The sequence below is a fragment of the Ruditapes philippinarum genome, unplaced genomic scaffold, assembly GCF_026571515.1.
Source record: "Ruditapes philippinarum isolate M1 unplaced genomic scaffold, ASM2657151v2 ctg1139_1_1_1_1, whole genome shotgun sequence".
NCBI classification, from domain to species: Eukaryota; Metazoa; Mollusca; class Bivalvia; order Venerida; family Veneridae; genus Ruditapes; species Ruditapes philippinarum.
This window is the reverse complement of record NW_026858655.1, coordinates 142063-162077: the sequence shown is the minus strand read 5'-3', so window position 1 is coordinate 162077 and position 20015 is coordinate 142063. Positions and strand designations below refer to the sequence as shown.

The window sequence follows — 20015 nt, the reverse complement described above, 5'->3', positions numbered from 1 at the left end:
TTGGAGGTTGATTTAAAACAATGTTAATCCTTTATTAAAAGCACTGTTTTTTTAAGTTTAAAATTATCAATAAAAAAGCGCAAGTCACCGAATTTTTTGTTAGTCCTGAACACATTATAAGTCGTAGATCTATGGCGATTCCCAGCTTTACTGGCTGAGGAAAGCCTAAGGTGACCCATGTGCATTATTCCTGGTGTTTTGAACCACCGAAGTTCCCTTTGCTAGCAGGATAGCTTCCTCACATGAAATTATCATAATACCTTGGCCTAGCATGTACCTTCAGTTGTGAGAGGCACGGGGTTTAGTATCAACGATCCACTTGACCACCTATGCAATAACTAATTATCATGTTTAACTATGAGTATTTAACAAGGACACATCTGATAATGCTGGCTTCATTTGAATTCATATTGAAAGTAATGGACTGATACATGAAAGTAAAGTAAATGTCCAATGTGCTCAATGTAAGTACATGTACAAGACTATGGCGTTTCAAACCTTATCTAAAAAGAGGGCAATGACGGCCATGTATCGCTTAGCTAAGATAGATTGCTAGAAAAAGTAATAATTTTTATTTTTAACGTTAACGATAGTAATGAGGTCACATTGGATTATCACTTTTTACCTTAGTTGTTATTTTTCTTATATATATATTTTAAATTTTAAATAATTTTGCCTCGGAATGCCTCATGAAATATATTTAAGCTCTTGACATTGAAGTTTCACATAAAAGGTTGAAATGTATTTGGCAATACAAGTTTATACGTGAAAACAGTCTGAGGGACAGCTAGATTTCCTTCAACAGCAGACATAATTGTGTACTTCTTGACTTTTAACCAAAAATGACATGATGTTGGGTCATGCATATCACAAGCACATAGTCTCATTGTGGAGATTATTTGTGCCAATATATTCATAATCTTAATGTCAACAAGTAATGGTAGCAAACCAATTATTGCGCTATGCACTTCTAATAATGGTGATCACTTCTGCCAAGTTATTTTAAATTTTTTCAGCGGTTGAAAAGTTCATATTATCCCCTCCCCTCTTTGCGGAAGAGGATTAATGAACAAATGAACCCCAGGGCGGGACCGATTTTGACACTAGGGGCATGATTTATATCACTTATGTAGAAGACTACAAGGACATTTTCTAGTCATTGTTGTTTCTAAGGAGAACTCTAAATAGATTATGTGATCAACGGGCTGGACCACAAATTAAACACTTTGTGTAGAGAAAAAGAAATGCACTTTGCAATACCACATGTCAAATAATCAAGCTGTAAGCATTGTAATTCTTGAGAAAAATATTTAATAAGATATTTTTACTTTACAAAATTCTATAAAAAGTCTATAAAAATTTTGTGACCCAAATGCGGGACCATTTACTATTATACACAAGCTTCATATAAATTTTGCGGAGGTCCATTTGGCAATGCAACATACAACAATCTAAACTCTGTATGTAACAGTTTCATTTAATAAAAAGCATTATCCTTTATAAGCCTTTGAACTTATTGACCCCTTTGTTTGGGCTTTTTAACGTCTGTGGCATGCTTTTTAAAACTTTATCAGAAAGCGGTGTTATATGCGAAATAATTTATCTATGGGCTGGGCAATGAAGATTCTTAAACAAGTTTTTAAAGACTTTTTCCTAAAGTCAAATTAAGTTCATGTGACCTAGTTATGCATCACTGAACAATTAATTTTTTTTAGGAGGACTTCTTAAGGATAATCCTTATAACGTTTTTTCATAATCAACAAGCAGTTTAGCAGGAGATATTATTTGAATATTTGATAATGATGGATGAAGGGCAAACTCCTATCACAAAAGTTCATCTCTGAGTACTCAGGTGATCTAAAATTGAGTCATCATATTTTATACCCAGTGATCAATTTCTTCTATCGCTCATATTTATAAGCAATGTAGCCTTTACAGAGTATTACATTATGAGCATAAATCTATCTAAATACTGTTCATTCAACACTGTGTCAATTTTCATCGCGTGTTTGTATTACCTTCTCAAATAAAAGTCAAAAATAACAAAAGTATCCGAAGATATCTGAAAAGACTAATTATGTGTCTTGCGAACAATTGTAAGCATAATTGGGCCCCATTTCGTGTTTCCATTATATACCTTGTATATATAATAATATAATAAGCATTATTAGGTACACAACGAAAATTAATTGACCTCGTACACGGCTTGAAAAATCATAATAAACTCGGCTGATGGCTCAAGTGCAATATGTTTCTCAGCTGTGTTCAATGTCAAATCACCTGAAATTACAATAAAATTCCATAAAGTTCTATATGTGCCACATTATAAGATGGAATATTTTTATTGATCTGGCATAACAGTTTGACTTTTCAAGGAACTCCCCAAAATCACAATGAAAAAATATATTTACCTGTTGTATTCTCTTCCAAAATCTTAGCTAGCTGACCGAGTACATTGAAGCGTTCTTTACCTAAACATGGAAGTTTGAAAAAGCATTCATCATTTTGCTATAATTCAACAATTTGGTAATCAGTTTTGGCTTCTGATATACTGATAATGGTTTGTACGTGTCTTAGTACAAATATTGTGTTATCTCTCCTCACCTATAAAGTTGTCATGAATTAAAATGGTTCCCTAAAAGCTGCGCACAAATGTTTATTTAAATGTGAAAATGTATCGCACTTAATATTCAGAATTGTATTATCTAGCGTTCAAATAAGTTTGCGTATCCATGCTATTACTTTGCAACCTGGTGTAGATCTCTTTAGAACAATTACATAAATGTTAGGTTAAATGTGACAATGTCGTACAAATGCGCGAACATCGTAGCTTGATTTGATATGTCAAAGACCATACTTGAGTGTCAAATTTAACAAAAACTGTCAGTAACAGGTACTCAACTATTTTCAGTGCTTGATAGTAAAACAATACCTAATGTAATGTAAGAAGTAACAAAAAGAAAATAATTCACTCACAAGAATACGAACAATGTATATGACATGATTAGGAGTATCTTGAATAGTAACCACAGAATTTTATTAAGTTCAAAAGATACAATTATTGACTTGTGAGCCATTAAATATGTGATACTTTCTGGCAGATGACATATTGACCGAAAAAGGGGAGCAATTCTTTCAAAATGCTTGATATATTTACCTCCTCATGTGTTCCGAGCAGAGGCATGATAATGAGCAATTGTGCAAAATTTTAATTCAAAATGTCAATAGAATTGGAGAATATTTGAGGTGGTTCGCAAGCTTTACCTTAATTATAAGTCATTAAAAGGGAATGATTCTCTCAGAATATTTGAATGAATTACCTCTTCCTGTGTACTTGTTGAAGGCATGATGTTGAACTATCACGTGAATTCTAAGTCCAAAAAAGGGGAAAATCCTGTCAAAATGCTGAACGCAGTGACCTTTTCGTGTGCACATGTTAGGGCATGATGGTGAACAGGTTTGCAAAAGTTCAGAGCCAATCAATGGACTTTTAAAATATTTGAGGTGTTTCTCAAGCTTTAACGTAAAATTTAAGTCCAATAAGGGACAAACTTTTGTCAGAATGTTTGACAGAATTGCTTCCCTCTGTGTACAAGTTATTGGACGATGTTGAACATGGCGAACAACAAGCAGTCAGAGAAGTAGGTGATTTTTATTTCGGCTATGTTATCATTAGGTGTATACCGAAAAAGAAGGGATTTAAGTGTAATTTAATTATTGTGAGGTAATGAGCCCAGCAAAGAGTCATGTTTGTCACCAGAATGATTGGACTGTTTATCCAAGTGATTTCGGCGTATAAATGTGAAGATTTTACAGTTAAAATCATTTGAATCTAGAAACCGCAGCGTTTTTCTGTCATTCTTGGATACAGAATGCCTACAAACTATCAACTTACAACATTTTAGCCTATTGTGTTTAGAAAATACAATGTTTGTAACAGCAAACATATACCAAAAACATACTTTCCTGTTTAGTGCCAGGTTTGTCACAGTTTATAAGAATTTGATTTTGAACATAACACTTAGATTTTAACAAAACCCTTTAGCTGAATGGTAATTTGTGAAAATAATATGTGTATCTTAAACGTTTCTCCAATTCACTTGAATTTCTAACTAGCTATGTTATATTCCATTATATCCAAAATATAATGACAGCATAATTATTACGAGAGATGATTAATTACTACTACTTATGTCATTTCAAGAACTGCCTTCATATTTAAAAACAAGTTCAAAAAAATATTTCCAAATCTTTAATCCACAAAAAAGTTAAATTTTCAAAGAAATTGTCAGTCAAAGTCAAAGACAAATAGAAGCAAAGTACAGGTGAAAATGATTCTTAGAGAATGTTAACAAATGGATTTCATTCTTGTGCGTTCTGTGACCTAGGTTAACACCGAAGATGACAAATATTTTACGTTTCACTAGAAATCATAACAAGCAACCTTTCTGACTCATTTTGTGGACATTTGACCCGAAACAGTAACCTCTTTGAGTGTGAACAATCCATTTTAGGCTCTGTGACGTAGTTTATAACCCCAGATAAACAATATCAGAACTTGAGCTAGAATTTTTTAAAACAATATGTTTGACCAATTTCCAAGATATACTAAAATGTTACTTCTAAAGTGTTAACAAAGTTTTTCCTCATTTGAGCTGTGAGACCTAGTTTTTTACCCTAGTTGATCCATATTCAAACTTTACCCAGAAATCATCTAAACAGCCTTTCAGACAAATGTACAGGATATTTCGGCTGAAAATGATTCCTCTAGAATGTTAACAAGGTTTTCCCATATGAGGGCTGTGTTGCCAATATTCGAATTTTAGTTGGTAATCATCTGAACCACATTTCTGACAAATTTCAAGGATTTTAGATTCAAACATTAGCCTATAGAGTGTTAACATGGTCTTCATGGATGACCTATTTTTGGATCCTAGATGACTTATATTCGTACTTGAAATTATCAAATTTCAGGCACAATTTGGCTGAAAATCAAACCTCAACAGTGTAAGCAAGGCTTTTTCCACATTTGTGCTGTGTTACAAAGTGTATACCAAGGTGACCAATATTCACTCGATCTTGAGCTAGAAATCATTTACACATTTTTGACAAATTTCCGGGATATTGAAACCAGAACGGTAGTCTATATAGTGTTAATAAGTTGTTGTTTTTTCTTCAAATTTGGGCTGTTCGATTTATTTTTTTTACCCCAGATAACACATATACAGACTTGACCATAAATCATCAAAACAAGATTTCTGACTAAATTTTTTAACCAAAACAATTACCTTTAGTGTATTAACAAGGCGTTTCCATATTGTTGCTGTGTTACCTAGGTTTTGACGCCATGTAACCCATATTCCAACTTGAGATAGAATTTATCTAAACAATCTCTCTAACCAATTTTAAGGATATTTGGACCGGGAATGTTTTCAAAAGTTTTTTCTTGCTTCTGTGACCTACTTATCCATCGGATATGGCGTTTTCTAGTAATCACTGTGGTTAAGATATATGTATTGCAAAGGTATTGCAAAACAATTTTAATCAAGTTCAAATATCGTATGAACATCTGTCCTTTCAAAATGTACCTGCTTTGGGCAACATCCATGTTCCATCGTTCAAGAGTCTACATCTGTCTGTGTGTACATCTATACCTTCTGTAGGCTTTCTTATTGTTATATCAACTGGCATGCCCAAAAGACGTTTTGTTAGTGTTGATTTTCCAACACCATAATGACCCACTACCATAACTCGAATGTTTCGAACTGGGACCTTTCCTTCCTGTAACGCTTTTGTAAAGATTTGTATAGATCTATCATCCATTTGTCGAATCTCTCCGGGCAGCTCATCTGTAGAGAAATGTTTTTATTTTGATCTAGTAAGTAGCATAATGACTGCGGGAATCATAGTTTAATTTACAGATCACTTTTCAAAGACATTCACTCTTTCATAGATTTTAACTGAAGCATGGCTCTTGGTTCGAAAAACCCATGATCCCTACAACCCCTGGGGGTAACTTATCAGAACCCAACGCTGTAATATTAACAAACTTGGTTGAGGATGAGTAAACAAATTTCATGTCAAATGTCTTAGTACATGTCCCATATTCCCCGTTCAGACCACAGAGGTATTATTTAAAACGTAATAAGTCAACATTCACGCCACACACATAACTTAATTTCAGAAGAGTATTTTTATTATTTTCTATGTTTATATAAACTAAATCCAATGACAATACAGGGAGCAATTATAACCCCAGGGGTATGATTTTCAAGACTTAGAAGATGTCCATCAGCAAATGTTCCATGCCAAATATATTAGATCTAGATATTGTGGTTCAGAGGAGATATTTATTACTACAAACATATATGGAAAACTGATAACGCCCTTGGGTGGGAACAATTTTTACCGAAGGGGCTATTATTTAAACAAACGTGGTACACGCTTACTGCGTGAAGTTTTATGCTACTATCTAACCCTTGGTTTTTGTATGAAAAGGCTTAAAAGTTATTTTTCTTCTTTTGGTTGTTATTTATGATTCCCATGCAAAGCAGGGTTCACATTGGAGTAGCATGTTTCGAACAATTTTGTAAGAACTTCATACCAGGAACATTCCTATTTAGTATTATCAATATTGGCAAAGTTGTTTAGGAGATGTTGTTTTAAGAAACTGTATGACGCCATTTTCAAAGTAAGACAGACGCAGAGTAAAACTAAAGCGCACTTTTAAGCACTTCGTGCTAGATGAGCTAAATACTTTTAAGGTTACATTCCCTTTATAAATGCATTCTTATTAGGATAGTTTGATGTGAATATATATTTAATATCTGTGAGAATTTAAACAGAGGGTAAAAATGTGCTCTTGCTTTCAATTTTTGGAGACAAATATTTATATGTCATAATTACTGTATTAAGTCTATGTAAACTTAGTTATCCCAAGGTAAAAAGATAAGGGCATTTTTGACCCCAGGTACATGATTGATATAACTAACGTATAGATCAACAAAAAATACTGCATACAAGTGGCCTGTGAAATTGAATCATTATTAGACATGGATTAAATAAAGTAAATAAAGTACATAAGTAGTTTTGAAAATTAATGGCACATGCAAAAATCAATAAAAGAGCCATACAGAGCAATAATTCAGTAAGATCCGTATCAAAATTATAAGCCTTCATATGTGACCTTCAGTTTTGATCCGTAGGACAAATAAAATTTTGAAGTCAATACATTTACATAATTTTGAAGATTGATGTTAAGTGTAAAATTTAACCAACCATCAAAATGGCTATATTTCACATTATTGATACTAATTATAGCGATCTCAAATTATGATCCCAAAGATATGTTAACATCTTAGAAGTGACATATTCCCCTGCTTTATTGAAATTCGTCCTTGAATTTTACAGAGTTACAGAGCAATGTAAATTAAACTCTGAGCTGTATTCAGTCACGGCCCCACGTTGGGCTCCAAATGTCACAGGGTGGGTAAAATGTGCAACCTGACCCGGAATCGAACCCGGGGTCCTCGGAATACCGTACCGCTGCTCTACGACTGAGCTATCCGACCGCTTACACATCTTCTCCTCTAAAAAGTGAACAGTTCTGAACTGAGAAAGAAAAAAAGAAAGAAAGAAAGGAAACAAAGAAAGAAAGAAGAAAGAAAGAAAGAAAGAAAGAGAAAAGAAAGTAAGAAAAAAAGAAAGAAAAAGTAAACAAAGAAATTATAGCAAACAAACAACTTTTTTTTCTTTAAATTTTTAAGACAAGGGAAGATAATTCCCTAGTTGTGAACCTTGTTACATATGATGCGGTTGATGATCAGAAACATATACCGTAAAATCTCGATTTAACGCCCCCGGTGTAACATTTTTCAAAAGGGGGCGTTTAATAAAGATTAAAAAAAGATTTTAAAATAATCTCAAAAAAAAAAAAAAATCTCTCTTCAAACGATGTAAAAAAATCTACAAACACATCATCACCCTGTCAACCCATGATACCTTTGATCTTCACCGCGAGCTCTCTCCATTTTCCTCCTTAAAATTCCCCAAGATCCTGCTTGCAGTTGACACCTTTTATCCTGCCGACAATCTGACGTAATCAATGCTACTTTCATAATTTACACAGTGTCAACAGGCCCATTTCCACATCTGTGTAGTTGTCCAGGTGCAAAGCTATATGAAGAGTGTGTGCTGTAAATATGTTTACCGTTTTGTGTTTTCAACATTTACTTTTTCAAGCAGACTACACTTTGAAGTGTTAAAGTTTTGATTCACGGATATTTTTCATAAATGGAATGATACTGGATATGTCATAAATCGCCAAACTAGTAAGAGAGTTTATTTATTTTCTTTGTTTAAATTATACACGAGGTTTTCAAAAGTGGGTGGGGGCGTTAATTAGGGTTGGGAGATAAATCGGAATTTCACGGTAATTCAATTTTGAAGTAAATACTTTCAGAATTTAAGAAGTTACAGTGAAAAGATTATACTGAGTAAAAAGTGTAAAAACTTCAATAACAAACCAATCTTTATAGGATATTCAGGCAAAATAATGACAAAAATATTAAAATGATCTTATGAAGTCAACTGTAGTCAAATGTAAAATGACATTTCTTTAAGTCCCAGCATGAATGTTGGTATAAATTCTATATATTCTGAGTTTGAAGCGTAAATTTATCTATATATGTTGAACGAAATTTAGATGCAAACACAACCCCCGAATAATTTTAAAAACAAGGCATGTGACTTGAACAAACCCATAAAGTTACAATAACAGACATTGTGGATATTGTTTGACATGTTTGATTGAAACAAGTCTATGTCATTCATTTGACATGTTCTTTAGTGTTTCCAGACTTCATTGTGACAACTATTGTGAAATCTTAGCGCTTTTTTCTGACCTACGAGGGTCAGTTAGGAAACCACCATTTTATTCTTTATACGGAGATAAGTTTTGTTCTTTTTTATTGTCTCGTGTATTCCTTCTGAGGACATTTACTGAGAAATGAATGAAAAATTCAAAACTAGACATGAGCTTTTTGCCTGTGTCTCCTTTAACGCGGTCCAAAGTATGTTAATGTGTGTTGTATGAAAATAGTAACCACTAAACTGTGCATAATGAAAACAATAACCAATAAAGTGTGCTGTATCAAAATAGTAATTACTTAATTGTGCAGTATGATGACAGTTAACTCTAAAGTGTGCTGTATGAAAACAGAAACCATTTAAGTGTGTTGTATGAAAACAGTTACAACTTAAGTGTAATGTATGAAAAAAGTAAACACTGAAGTGTGTGTATGAAAAAAGTTACTACAAAAGTGTACTGTATGAAAAATATAACCACTGAAGTATGCTGTATGAAAACAGTTACCTATTTAGTGTGTTATATAAAACATTAACCAATCAAGCGTGATGTATGAAAAACGTAACAACTAAAGTGTGCTGTATGAAATAATAACTACTGAAGTGAGTTATATGAAAACCGTTACCACTCAAGATTGTTGTATGAAACAGTAACCAAAAGAGTGTATTGTATGAAAACAGTAACACCTAAAGTGTGCTGTATAAAAAGTCACTATTAAAGAGTGTTGTATGAAAACAGAAACGAAACACTCAAGTCTGTAGTATAAAAACAGTAACACTCAAGTGTGATGTATGAAAAGAGTTTTCACTCAAGTGTGTTGTATGAGAACAGTAACGACTTAAGTGTGTACTTTGAAAATAATAACCACCAAAGTAGCATGTATAAAAACAGTAACCACTTAAGTGTGTTGTATAAAAATAGATACCACTTAAGTGTGTTGTATGAAAACAATAACTACGAAAGTGTGTTGTATGAAAACAAAAACCACTTAAGTGTGTTGTATTAAAAAGTAACTATTAAAGTGTGCTATATAAAAATAGTTTCTAGTAAAAGATGCTATATGAAAACAATAACTACTTAAGTGTGTTGTATAAAAACAGTAAAAACTAGAGTGTTTTGTATGAAAACAGTAACCACTTAAGTATGCTGTATGGAAACAGTAACCAAAAAAGTGTGCAGTATGAAGACAGTTATCTCTTAAGTGTGCTGTATGAAAATATTAAGGATTTAAGTGTGTCGTATCAAAGCAGTTATCACTAAAGTGTGTTGTATATAAACAGTTACCAGATAAGCGTACTGTTTTAAATCATTTACTTATTATGTGGACTGTATGAAAACAGTAACCATTAAAGTATGTTGTATGAAAAACCACACTCAAACGTGATGAACAAAAACAGTAATTACTAAAGTGTGGCGTAAAAAACAGTAACCACTAAATTATGCCGTATGAAATCCATAACTGCTAAAGAGTGCTGTATGAAAACAGTAACCACTCAAGTTTGTTGTATGAAAACACTAACCACTAAAGTGTGCTGTATAAAAAGAGTAACCACAAAAGAGTATTGTATGAAAACAGTAAACACCCTAATCTGTAGTATTAAATCAGTAACACTCAAATATGGTGTATGAAAAGAGTTGCCACTCAAGTGTGTTGTATGAAAACAGTAACGACTCAAGTGTGTAGGATGAGAAAAGTAACCATTAAAGTATGTTGTATGAAAACAGTTACAGTAATAGTTTAAGTGTGTTGTGTAGAAAAGTAACCACTTAAGTGTGCTGTATGGAAAAAGTAAACACTTTAGTGTGTTGTATGAAAACAATAACTACTGAAGTGAGCTATATGAAAACCGTTACCACTCAAATTTGTTGTATGAAAACAGTAACCAAAAGTGTGTTGTATGAAAACAGTAACACCTTAAGTGTGCTGTATAAAAAGTCACCACTAAAGAGTGTTGTATGGAAACAGAAACACTCAAGTATGTAGTATATAAACAGTAACACTCAAGTGTGCTGTATAAAAAGAGTTTTCACTCAAGTGTGTTGTATGAGAACAGTAACGACTCAAGTGTGTACACATGTACTATGAAAATAGAAACCACCAAAGTATGATGTATGAAAACAGTAACCACTTAAGTGTGCTGTATGGAAAAGTAACCACTAAAGTGTGTTGTATAAAAATAGTTACAACTTAAGTGTGTTGTAAGAAAACAATAACCACGAAAGTGTGATGTATGAAAACAATAACTATTTAAGTGTTTTGGATGAAAACAGTAAACACTTAGGTGTGTTGTGTGATAACAGTAACCACTAAAGTGTGCGGTATTAAAAAAGTAACTATTAAAGTGTGCTTTATGAAAATAGTAACTTGTTAAAGGTGCTATATGAAAACAATAACCAAAATTGTGTTGTATGGAAACAGTAACAACTAGAGTGTTTGTATGAAAACAGTAACCAGTAAAGTATGCTGTATGGAAACAGTACCTAATAAAGTGTGCAGTATGAGACAGTTACCTCTTAAGTGTGCTGTATGAAAAAAAAAACAAAACATTTAAGTGTGTTGTATGAAAACAGTTACTACTAAAGTGGTTAGTATGAAAACAGTTACCAACTTAAGTGTACTGTATGAAAAATGTAACATCTGAAGTGTACTGTTTGATAACATCTTACCTATTAAGTCGGTTGTATGAAAACAGTAACCACTAAAGTACGTTGTATGAAATCATAAACTACTAGAGTGTGTTTTATGAAAACAGTTACCACTCAAGTATATTGTATAAAACAGTAGCCACTAAAGATTGCTTCATCTCAAGAGTAACCCCATTACGTGTAATGTATAAAAGATTAACCACTAAATTGTGTTTATGAAACCAGTGACCAGTCATTAGTGTAGTATGAAAAGAGTAACAACTAAAGTGTCCTCTATGAAAAAAGTAACCACTTAAGTGATCAGCTGGAAAACAGTCACCACTTAAGTGTGCTGTATGAAAAGAGTAACTTGTTAAAGGTGCTATATGAAAACAATAACCAAAATTGTGTTGTATGGAAACAGTAACAACTAGAGTGTTTGTATGAAAACAGTAACCAGTAAAGTATGCTGTATGGAAACAGTACCTAATAAAGTGTGCAGTATGAAGACAGTTACCTCTTAAGTGTGCTGTATGGAAAAAAAAACATTTAAGTGTGTTGTATGAAAACAGTTACTACTAAAGTGGTTAGTATGAAAACAGTTACAACTTAAGTGTACTGTATGAAAAATGTAACATCTGAAGTGTACTGTTTGATAACATCTACCTATTTAGTGGGTTGTATGAAAAACAGTAACCACTAAAGTATGTTGTATGAAATCAGAAACTACTAGAGTGTGTTTTATGAAAAACAGTTACCACTCAAGTATATTGTATAAACAGTAGCCACTAAAGTGTGCTGCATCTCAAGAGTAACCCCATTACGTGTAATGTATAAAAGAGTAACCACTAAATTGTGTTGTATGAAACCAGTGACCAGTCATTAGTGTAGTATGAAAAGAGTAACAACTAAAGTGTCCTCTATGAAAACAGTAACCACTTAAGTGATCAGCTGGAAAACAGTCACCACTTAAGTGTGCTGTATGAAAAGAGTAACTTGTTAAAGGTGCTATATAAAAACAATAACCAAAATTGTGTTGTATGGAAACAGTAACAACTAGAGTGTTTGTATGAAAACAGTAACCAGTAAAGTATGCTGTATGGAAACAGTAACTAATAAAGTGTGCAGTATGAAGACAGTTACCTCTTAAGTGTGCTGTATGAAAAAAAATAACATTTAAGTGTGTTGTATGAAAACAGTTACTACTAAAGTGGTTAGTATGAAAACAGTTACAACTTAAGTGTACTGTATGAAAAATGTAACATCTGAAGTGTACTGTTTGATAACATCTACCTATTAAGTGGGTTGTATGAAAACAGTAACCACTAAAAGTATGTTGTATGAAATCAGTAACTACTAGGGTGTGTTTTTATGAAAACAGTTACCACTCAAGTATATTGTATAAAACAGTAGCCACTAAAGTGTGCTGCATCTCAAGAGTAACCCCATTACGTGTAATGTATAAAAGAGTAACCACTAAAATTGTGTTGTATGAAACCAGTGACCAGTCATTAGTGTAGTATGAAAAGAGTAACAACTAAAGTGTCCTCTATGAAAACAGTAACCACTTAAGTGATCAGCTGGAAAACAGTCACCAGTTAAGTGTGCTGTATGAAAAGAGTAACTTGTTAAAGGTGATATATGAAAACAATAACCAAAATTGTGTTGTATGGAAACAGTAACAACTAGAGTGTTTGTATGAAAACAGTAACCAGTAAAGTATGCTGTATGGAAACAGTAACTAATAAAGTGTGCAGTATGAAGACAGTTACCTCTTAAGTGTGCTGTATGAAAAAAAAAAAAATTTAAGTGTGTTGTATGAAAACAGTTACTACTAAAGTGGTTAGTATGAAAACAGTTACAACTTAAGTGTACTGTATGAAAAATGTAACATCTGAAGTGTACTGTTTGATAACATCTACCTATTAAGTGGGTTGTATGAAAACAGTAACCACTAAAGTATGTTGTATGAAATCAGTAACTACTAGAGTGTGTTTTATGAAAACAGTTACCACTCAAGTATATTGTATAAAACAGTAGCCACTAAAGTGTGCTGCATCTCAAGAGTAACCCCATTACGTGTAATGTATAAAAGAGTAACCACTAAATTGTGTTGTATGAAACCAGTGACCAGTCATTAGTGTAGTATGAAAAGAGTAACAACTAAAGTGTCCTCTATGAAAACAGTAACCACTTACGTGATCAGCTGGAAAACAGTCACCACTTAAGTGTGCTGTATGAAAAGAGTAACCACTCAAGTGTGTTTTAAGAAAACAGTAACTACTTAAGTATGTTGTCTGAAAACAGTAACCACTACAGTGTGTTTAAGACAACAGTTACCACTAAAACTACTGCATAAAAACAGTAACCAATCAATTGCGTTGCATGAAAACTATAACCACTGAAGTGTGCTGTATGAAAACAGTAACCACTTTTGTTAGCTGCATGAAGACTATAACCTTTACAATGTGCAGTATCAAAAAATAACCTCTGAAGTGTGTTGTATGCAAACAGTAACCATTAAAGTGTGCTGAAGGAGAAGAGTTATCACTCCAGTGTGTAGCATTAAATCAATAACGACTAAAATGTCATGTCTGAAAACAGCTACCAGTTAAGTAGCTTGTATGAAAACAATAACCCCTCAAGTGTGCTGTATGAAAAGTGTAACCACTAAAGTATGTTGTATGAAAACAGTAACCACTCAAGTGTGCATGATGAAAACAATAACCCCTTATGTGTGTTGTATGAAAACAGTAATCACTCAAGTGTGTTGTATAAAAACAGTAACCACTAAAGTGTGTTTTAAGAAAACAGTTAACACGAAGTATGCTGCATGAAAACAGTAACCACGTATGTGTGCAGTATGAAAACAGTAACCATTCAAGTGCGTTGTATTCAACTGTAACCACTAAATTGTGCTGTATGAAAATAATATCCACTTAAGTGTGCTGCATGAAGACATAAACCACTACATTGTTCACTATCAAATCAGTAACCACCGAAATGTGATTTATGAAAAGAGTAACCACTAAATTGTCATGTATGAAACCAATAAAGTATGTTGTTTGAAAAATAGTAACCACTCAAGTGTATAGTAAGAAAAAAGTAACCACTAACGTGCGTGTTGTATGAAAACAATAACCGCTAAAGTGTGTTGGATGAAAAATAACCACTTATGTGTGTTGGATAGAAAATAGTAACCACAAAAGTGTGTTGTATAAAAAAAGAATACAATAAAGTGTGCTGTAATAAAACAAACAGTAACAACTTAAGTGTGCTGTACGAAAACAGTTACCATTAAAGTGTAGTGTGAGAAAACAGTAAAAACTGAAGTGTGTTGTTTGAAAACAATAACCACTGAAATGTGCTGTATAAAAACTTTAATCCCTTAAGTGTACTGTATGAACAGAGTAACTAATAAAGTGTGTTGTATGAAAACAGTAACGACTCAAGTGTGTTGTATGAAAACAGTAACCACTTAAGTTTGTTTTTTGAAAACAAGTTACCACTTACTAATGATGCATGAAGAAAATAATCACTACAGTGTGCAGTATGAAAACAGAAACCATAAAAATGTGTTGTTTGAAAACACTAACCACTCAAGTGTGCTGTTTGAAAACAATAACCACTTAAGTGTGCTAATTAAAAATAGTACTGTTTACAACTAAAGTTTGTTGTATGAAAACAGTAACCACTAAAGTGTGTTGTATGAAAACAGTAAACACTAAAGTGTGCTGTATGGAAATAGTAACTACTTAAGTGTGCTACATGAAGACAATAACCACTTAAATGTGTTGCTTAAAAACAGAGTCCAATAAAGTCTACTGTATGAAAACAGTAACCAGCGTAGTGTGTTGTATGAAAAACAGTAACCACTAAAATGTGCTGTATGGAAATAGTAACTACTTAAGTGTGCTACATGAAGACAATAACCACTTAAATGTGTTGCATAAAACAGAGTCCAATAAAGTCTACTGTATGAAAAACAGTAACCAGCGTAGTGTGTTGTATGAAAAACAGTAACCACTAAAATGTGCTGTATGAAAACAGTAACCACTCAATTGTGCTGTATAAAAACAGCAACCACTCAAGTGTGTTGCATAAAAAAAGAGTTCAATAAAGTCTACTGTATGAAAACTGTAACATCTTATGTGTGCTGTACGAAAAGAGTAATCACTCAAGTGTGAAACATGAAAATAGTAAAAACACTAAAGTGACCACTAAGGTACGCTGCAAGAAAATAGTAACCACTCAAGTGTGTTGTATTAAAACAGTAACCACAAAAGTGCGTTGTATAAACAAATTGTCCAATAAAGTGTGTTGTATGGAAACAGTAACCACTCATGTGTGATGTACGAAAATAGTTATCACTGAAGTGTGTAGCTTGAATCAGTTACCTCTGAAGTGTCCTGTATGATGTAGGAAATCAGTAACAACTAAAGTATGCTGTATGAAAACAATAACCACTAAAGTATGCTGTATTATAAATGTTACCACTTAAGTGTGTCTTAGAATAACAATTACCATTAGGGTGAGCTATGTTTTAACAGTAACCACTTAAGTGTTTCGAAATTACAGATAGAGAGGTTTTTTTGCAAAAAATACTTATAGCTTGCAATTGCGGGGTGAAAACCTATTCTAGAATTTCCATCGATAATACTATTGAAAAAGTTTTTACAATGATTAATGGTTCTAGACAATACTAAAAGAACAATCTTACGACAATGTCTGTATAAAGATCAATTACATTTGACTTATGAATCAAAGTAAATTCTTTTCGAGAACAAAATATAATATTATTTTATGTTACTCACAATGTAAACTAGCAGGATAAGCGAGAAAATGAAGTATTTGTTTGGTTTTTTAATTGGGTTTTACGTCAAACCGACACAGTATAAGTCATTCTGCGACTTTCTTGTTTTACTGGTGGAGGAAGACGTCAGGTATCCTGCAATGCATTATTAAAGGCACGAATGGGCATCTGAGTAGAACCACTGACGTTTTGCGGCCGTAAAGTAGCTGGATAGCTTCCACACAAAAAGTAAAAGTGAAGCTTTTGTGATTAACATATATATACATGTAGTTATAGCCATTTAAAAAGACGTATAAATGTACATGTTATCGTCTTGCAATTAAATATAAATCAAAGCTCATAAATAATAACACAATAAAACATTTTGACAAATTTCTAATTGGCCATCTTCATTTTCATCGTATTCTACAAAATAAATGTAGGAGAAAAATAACGTTTAATTCCCAACTTAAACAAAATTTAAGCGCAACATATAGCACTGTTGGGCCGTGAAAAATTGCAATACACGACATTTCACCGATAAAGTATATTTGTGGACTTACTGAAGTGGAATGGACGCCTAACACGCCTTCGGCCAGATTGAGTTGCTACTTCTTGCGCAATTTGCGCTTATAGTAGCCTGGGTTCTCGTCTGTCAATTTTTTATGTACTTCAGTTTTGCAAATCGACACTGTCAAAACCATGAACGAATACGGAACAGCGTATATGTTATGAATAACTTATAAGCAAAGAGCATGTTATAAATATGCAAAAACTATCAACGCCTGAATCCTAGGCTAGATGTAGGCCTACATCAATGTTTAATGTGCAAAATTTCAAATCATTCACTCATCCCGTTTTCCAAAAATTATTATTCTGATTGTGAAAAAATGACCAAAAATTGAAAAAAAGAGTTCCAACGCTTTTCACTCAAATCGGGATAAGAATAGCACAAAATACGATTTTCAATTTATTCCTGAGTTTTTTTCTGTTTATTTTTTGCATATATTCCTGTTTAAAGTGCACCAATTGTTCTATGTAAGCTTTTCTTATAATTATTATGTTTAAAGCATCATGGACCTCTCGGAGTTTCTTTAACAAACTTCAAAGAGATGAATGTAATATGGTTTTACATATTTGTACTTACATTTATATTTCATCTTTGAAATCCTCGACGGTTGGTCTAAATTTTGCATGGAAGCTTGCATGTAAATTTCGAGTAAGTCCACTGCTCTTTTCTTTATTTCATCATTTTCACATGTTGTCAGCAGTTTAAACTTCAAAACTAAAAGGTAGCAGAAGAAAAATTGAACTGTGATGATATACATGTATGTACATGTGTGTTGTAAAACACGATTATTGAACAATCGTATTATGTATAAAAAATGCAGACATTGTTAAATTCTTATCTAATGTCTTATTTCACTTTATCTTTTATATACTCACCATGTTCTTCTTTAAACTTGATATGTTTTTGGCTCAGCTGGTTCAGTATATCTTTCAATTCCGTAATTGTTTCTATGAAAAAAAAACTTAGTAATTTTATACTTTTGTGTATTGTTCACAAAACGTTGTACATTTATCACACATGAATAAAATAAATGTTTAAGAAGCATTGCAGATAAAAGTGTTACCTGTTATTTTTGAAATACTTATTAAAATATTTATGGTTACCTAGCAATATATGCATTCTTAGAAATAAATAAATGTACCTTTGTAGACATCGTTTAAAGGTTTCACTTCAACACCAGACTGTCTTAACTGTTTTAAATACTCCTCAACGTCACACCCTTCTTCGTCTTTTTTATTATAACGCTCAATAAGATGTTCAACTTGTTGTTTGTCGTCCTCGGCAATGTTGATTGAAAGATGTTTTAGGCAACTGATAAGATCAGTCCAACTAGTGAGAAAGGCATCTGTCCCTAGAGACTGCAAGGCAATTGTAGCATAATTTACTCTTGCACTTTTTATGCTCCTGATACACATGGTATCGTTTAGACTTAGGTCATCATCAAACGTGAGCAGCAAAACTGATGCCAGAAGTAAAATATCCCAGTTTTTATAATCTGAACAAGACTCTTGCTGGTATAGGTAACTGGAAAATTTCTCTCCAATATTTCTAGTCAGCGTTCCCTTCTTTTTTCCAAGAAATTCCGATAGGTCTTGGTCACCCAACTTCCTTTCCAGTATTCCACATAACACGATACGCCCTCCGTCGAACAAAAGTTTTATGTAACGTACAAATCTCTCGGGGGTTTTTTGGAAAAATTCCTGAAACTCTACAATAACATGTCAATCAATCTTAATCATTTCATTAAAAGACAGAGAGAGAGATAGAGCGAGAGAGAGAGAGAGAGAGAGAGAGGGAGAGAGAGAGAGAGAGAGAGAGAGAGAGAGAGAGAGAGAGAGAGAGAGAGAGAGAGAGAGAGGGAGAGAGAGAGAGAGAACACGTTTAAAGTTTTAAGTACACGAATAAAGAAATGGTACATGGCAATATTATATTAATCCGCGCCAAGACAATAGTAATATAATGAACAAAAGAGGGAAATTTTAAATACTAACCATATGATCTTCTACTCAATTTTTCAACCTGAAATAGAAAGTATTTAAAAATGAATTTCAACGCAAATATCTTTATTTATCGGATTGAAGATACTGTACATGATTTAGTTAAATTATCATTCAGCCATTTTGACTAGAGTAACGGTGGCTTGCAAACTTATCAGAAATCAAAGTAACATGTAATTAAATATAAGTCACAGTTTAAATGTGTAATTTATCTCCCATTATTAAACTTACAAATATTTAGAAATTAATATTGCTAATATTGGTTTAAAATAAAATAGAAGAATTGACCTTTTCTTGAATATCATCAATTTCTTTGTTGTAGTTAAGAAACTCATCCAGTAACCTCTTAACATCAGCATTCTCTGTATCTACATTTAGTCGTCTGTATTCATTTATTCTTCGTTCAAAGTTTTCACTAGACTTCGAGTCAACAAGTTCAACCACTCTCAATAAGATAGCTTTGATTTTTGCCCACGTCTTTTCATACTCTGCCTCTGACAATTTAGCAATCGCCCTATGACCTATAATCTTATTTCTGACATCCCTCAATCGACGAAGATCAGCACCAAGACTTTCGTCTTTCGGATGTGGTTTAGTTTTCCAACCGTGCTGTGGTTTTGGTATTTTATCTTTACACAAGTTTAATATAAGTCTTACTAAAAGAGAAATATCGAATCTCTCTAGATTTAAAACTTGACCAGAAACAAGATTAAAATCATGTACGTTTAGGACATTACTTTTCAAAAGTTCCCTCAATTTATTTTGCTGCTCTAGAGATGAGAGAAAGCCTGTGATGTCATCACTTTTTATTAAACATTTGAACACTTTAAATAGCACCTCTCTTGTCAGGTCATGGAACATAAGACTAGTTCTAATGTAACACGTTCTCTCTTCGGACATTTCACACATGATGAATTAGAAATTATGAATTTGTATTGTAATGAGTGTCTGATATACATTCCCTATCACCAAAGGTTCTGAAAAAAGTAAGACATAATTGCCGTATTGCTGAAATATATTAGATATTCAGTCTATGACTGATTATATATCTCATGATTAAATGGTCATTTTGTGTTAATCAAAACTTTTTTCCGTTTGAAATTTCAAAGACTAGAAGTCATTGTCATTCCTTGTATCATTGATTTTATTGAAAAGAAATGCTTC

At 32.8% G+C, this 20015-nt stretch overlaps 2 protein-coding genes across 2 annotated transcripts in view; both read right to left on the bottom strand.

Annotated features, from left to right (window-relative positions):
* The window catches only part of LOC132753854 (uncharacterized), a 55059-nt gene extending 37496 nt beyond the window's left edge, over positions 1-17563 (bottom strand). The window contains exons 1-3 of the mRNA XM_060744391.1: positions 17431-17563; positions 5589-5849; positions 2412-2471 (exon numbers count right to left, since the gene is read on the bottom strand). Of these exons, the coding sequence (XP_060600374.1) occupies positions 2412-2471; positions 5589-5849; positions 17431-17491 (382 nt within the window). The 5' untranslated portion in view covers positions 17492-17563. The remainder of the gene's footprint in view (positions 1-2411; positions 2472-5588; positions 5850-17430) is intronic.
* A 1277-nt stretch (positions 17564-18840) lies between these two features.
* LOC132753853 (uncharacterized) lies at positions 18841-19771 on the bottom strand. Its single transcript, XM_060744390.1, has 2 exons — positions 19140-19771; positions 18841-18873 (listed from the first exon to the last, which is right to left on the bottom strand). Exons 1-2 carry the CDS (start codon positions 19758-19760, stop codon positions 18841-18843), a joined length of 654 nt encoding a protein of 217 aa, XP_060600373.1. The 5' UTR covers positions 19761-19771.
* Between the last annotated feature and the right edge of the window lie 244 nt (positions 19772-20015).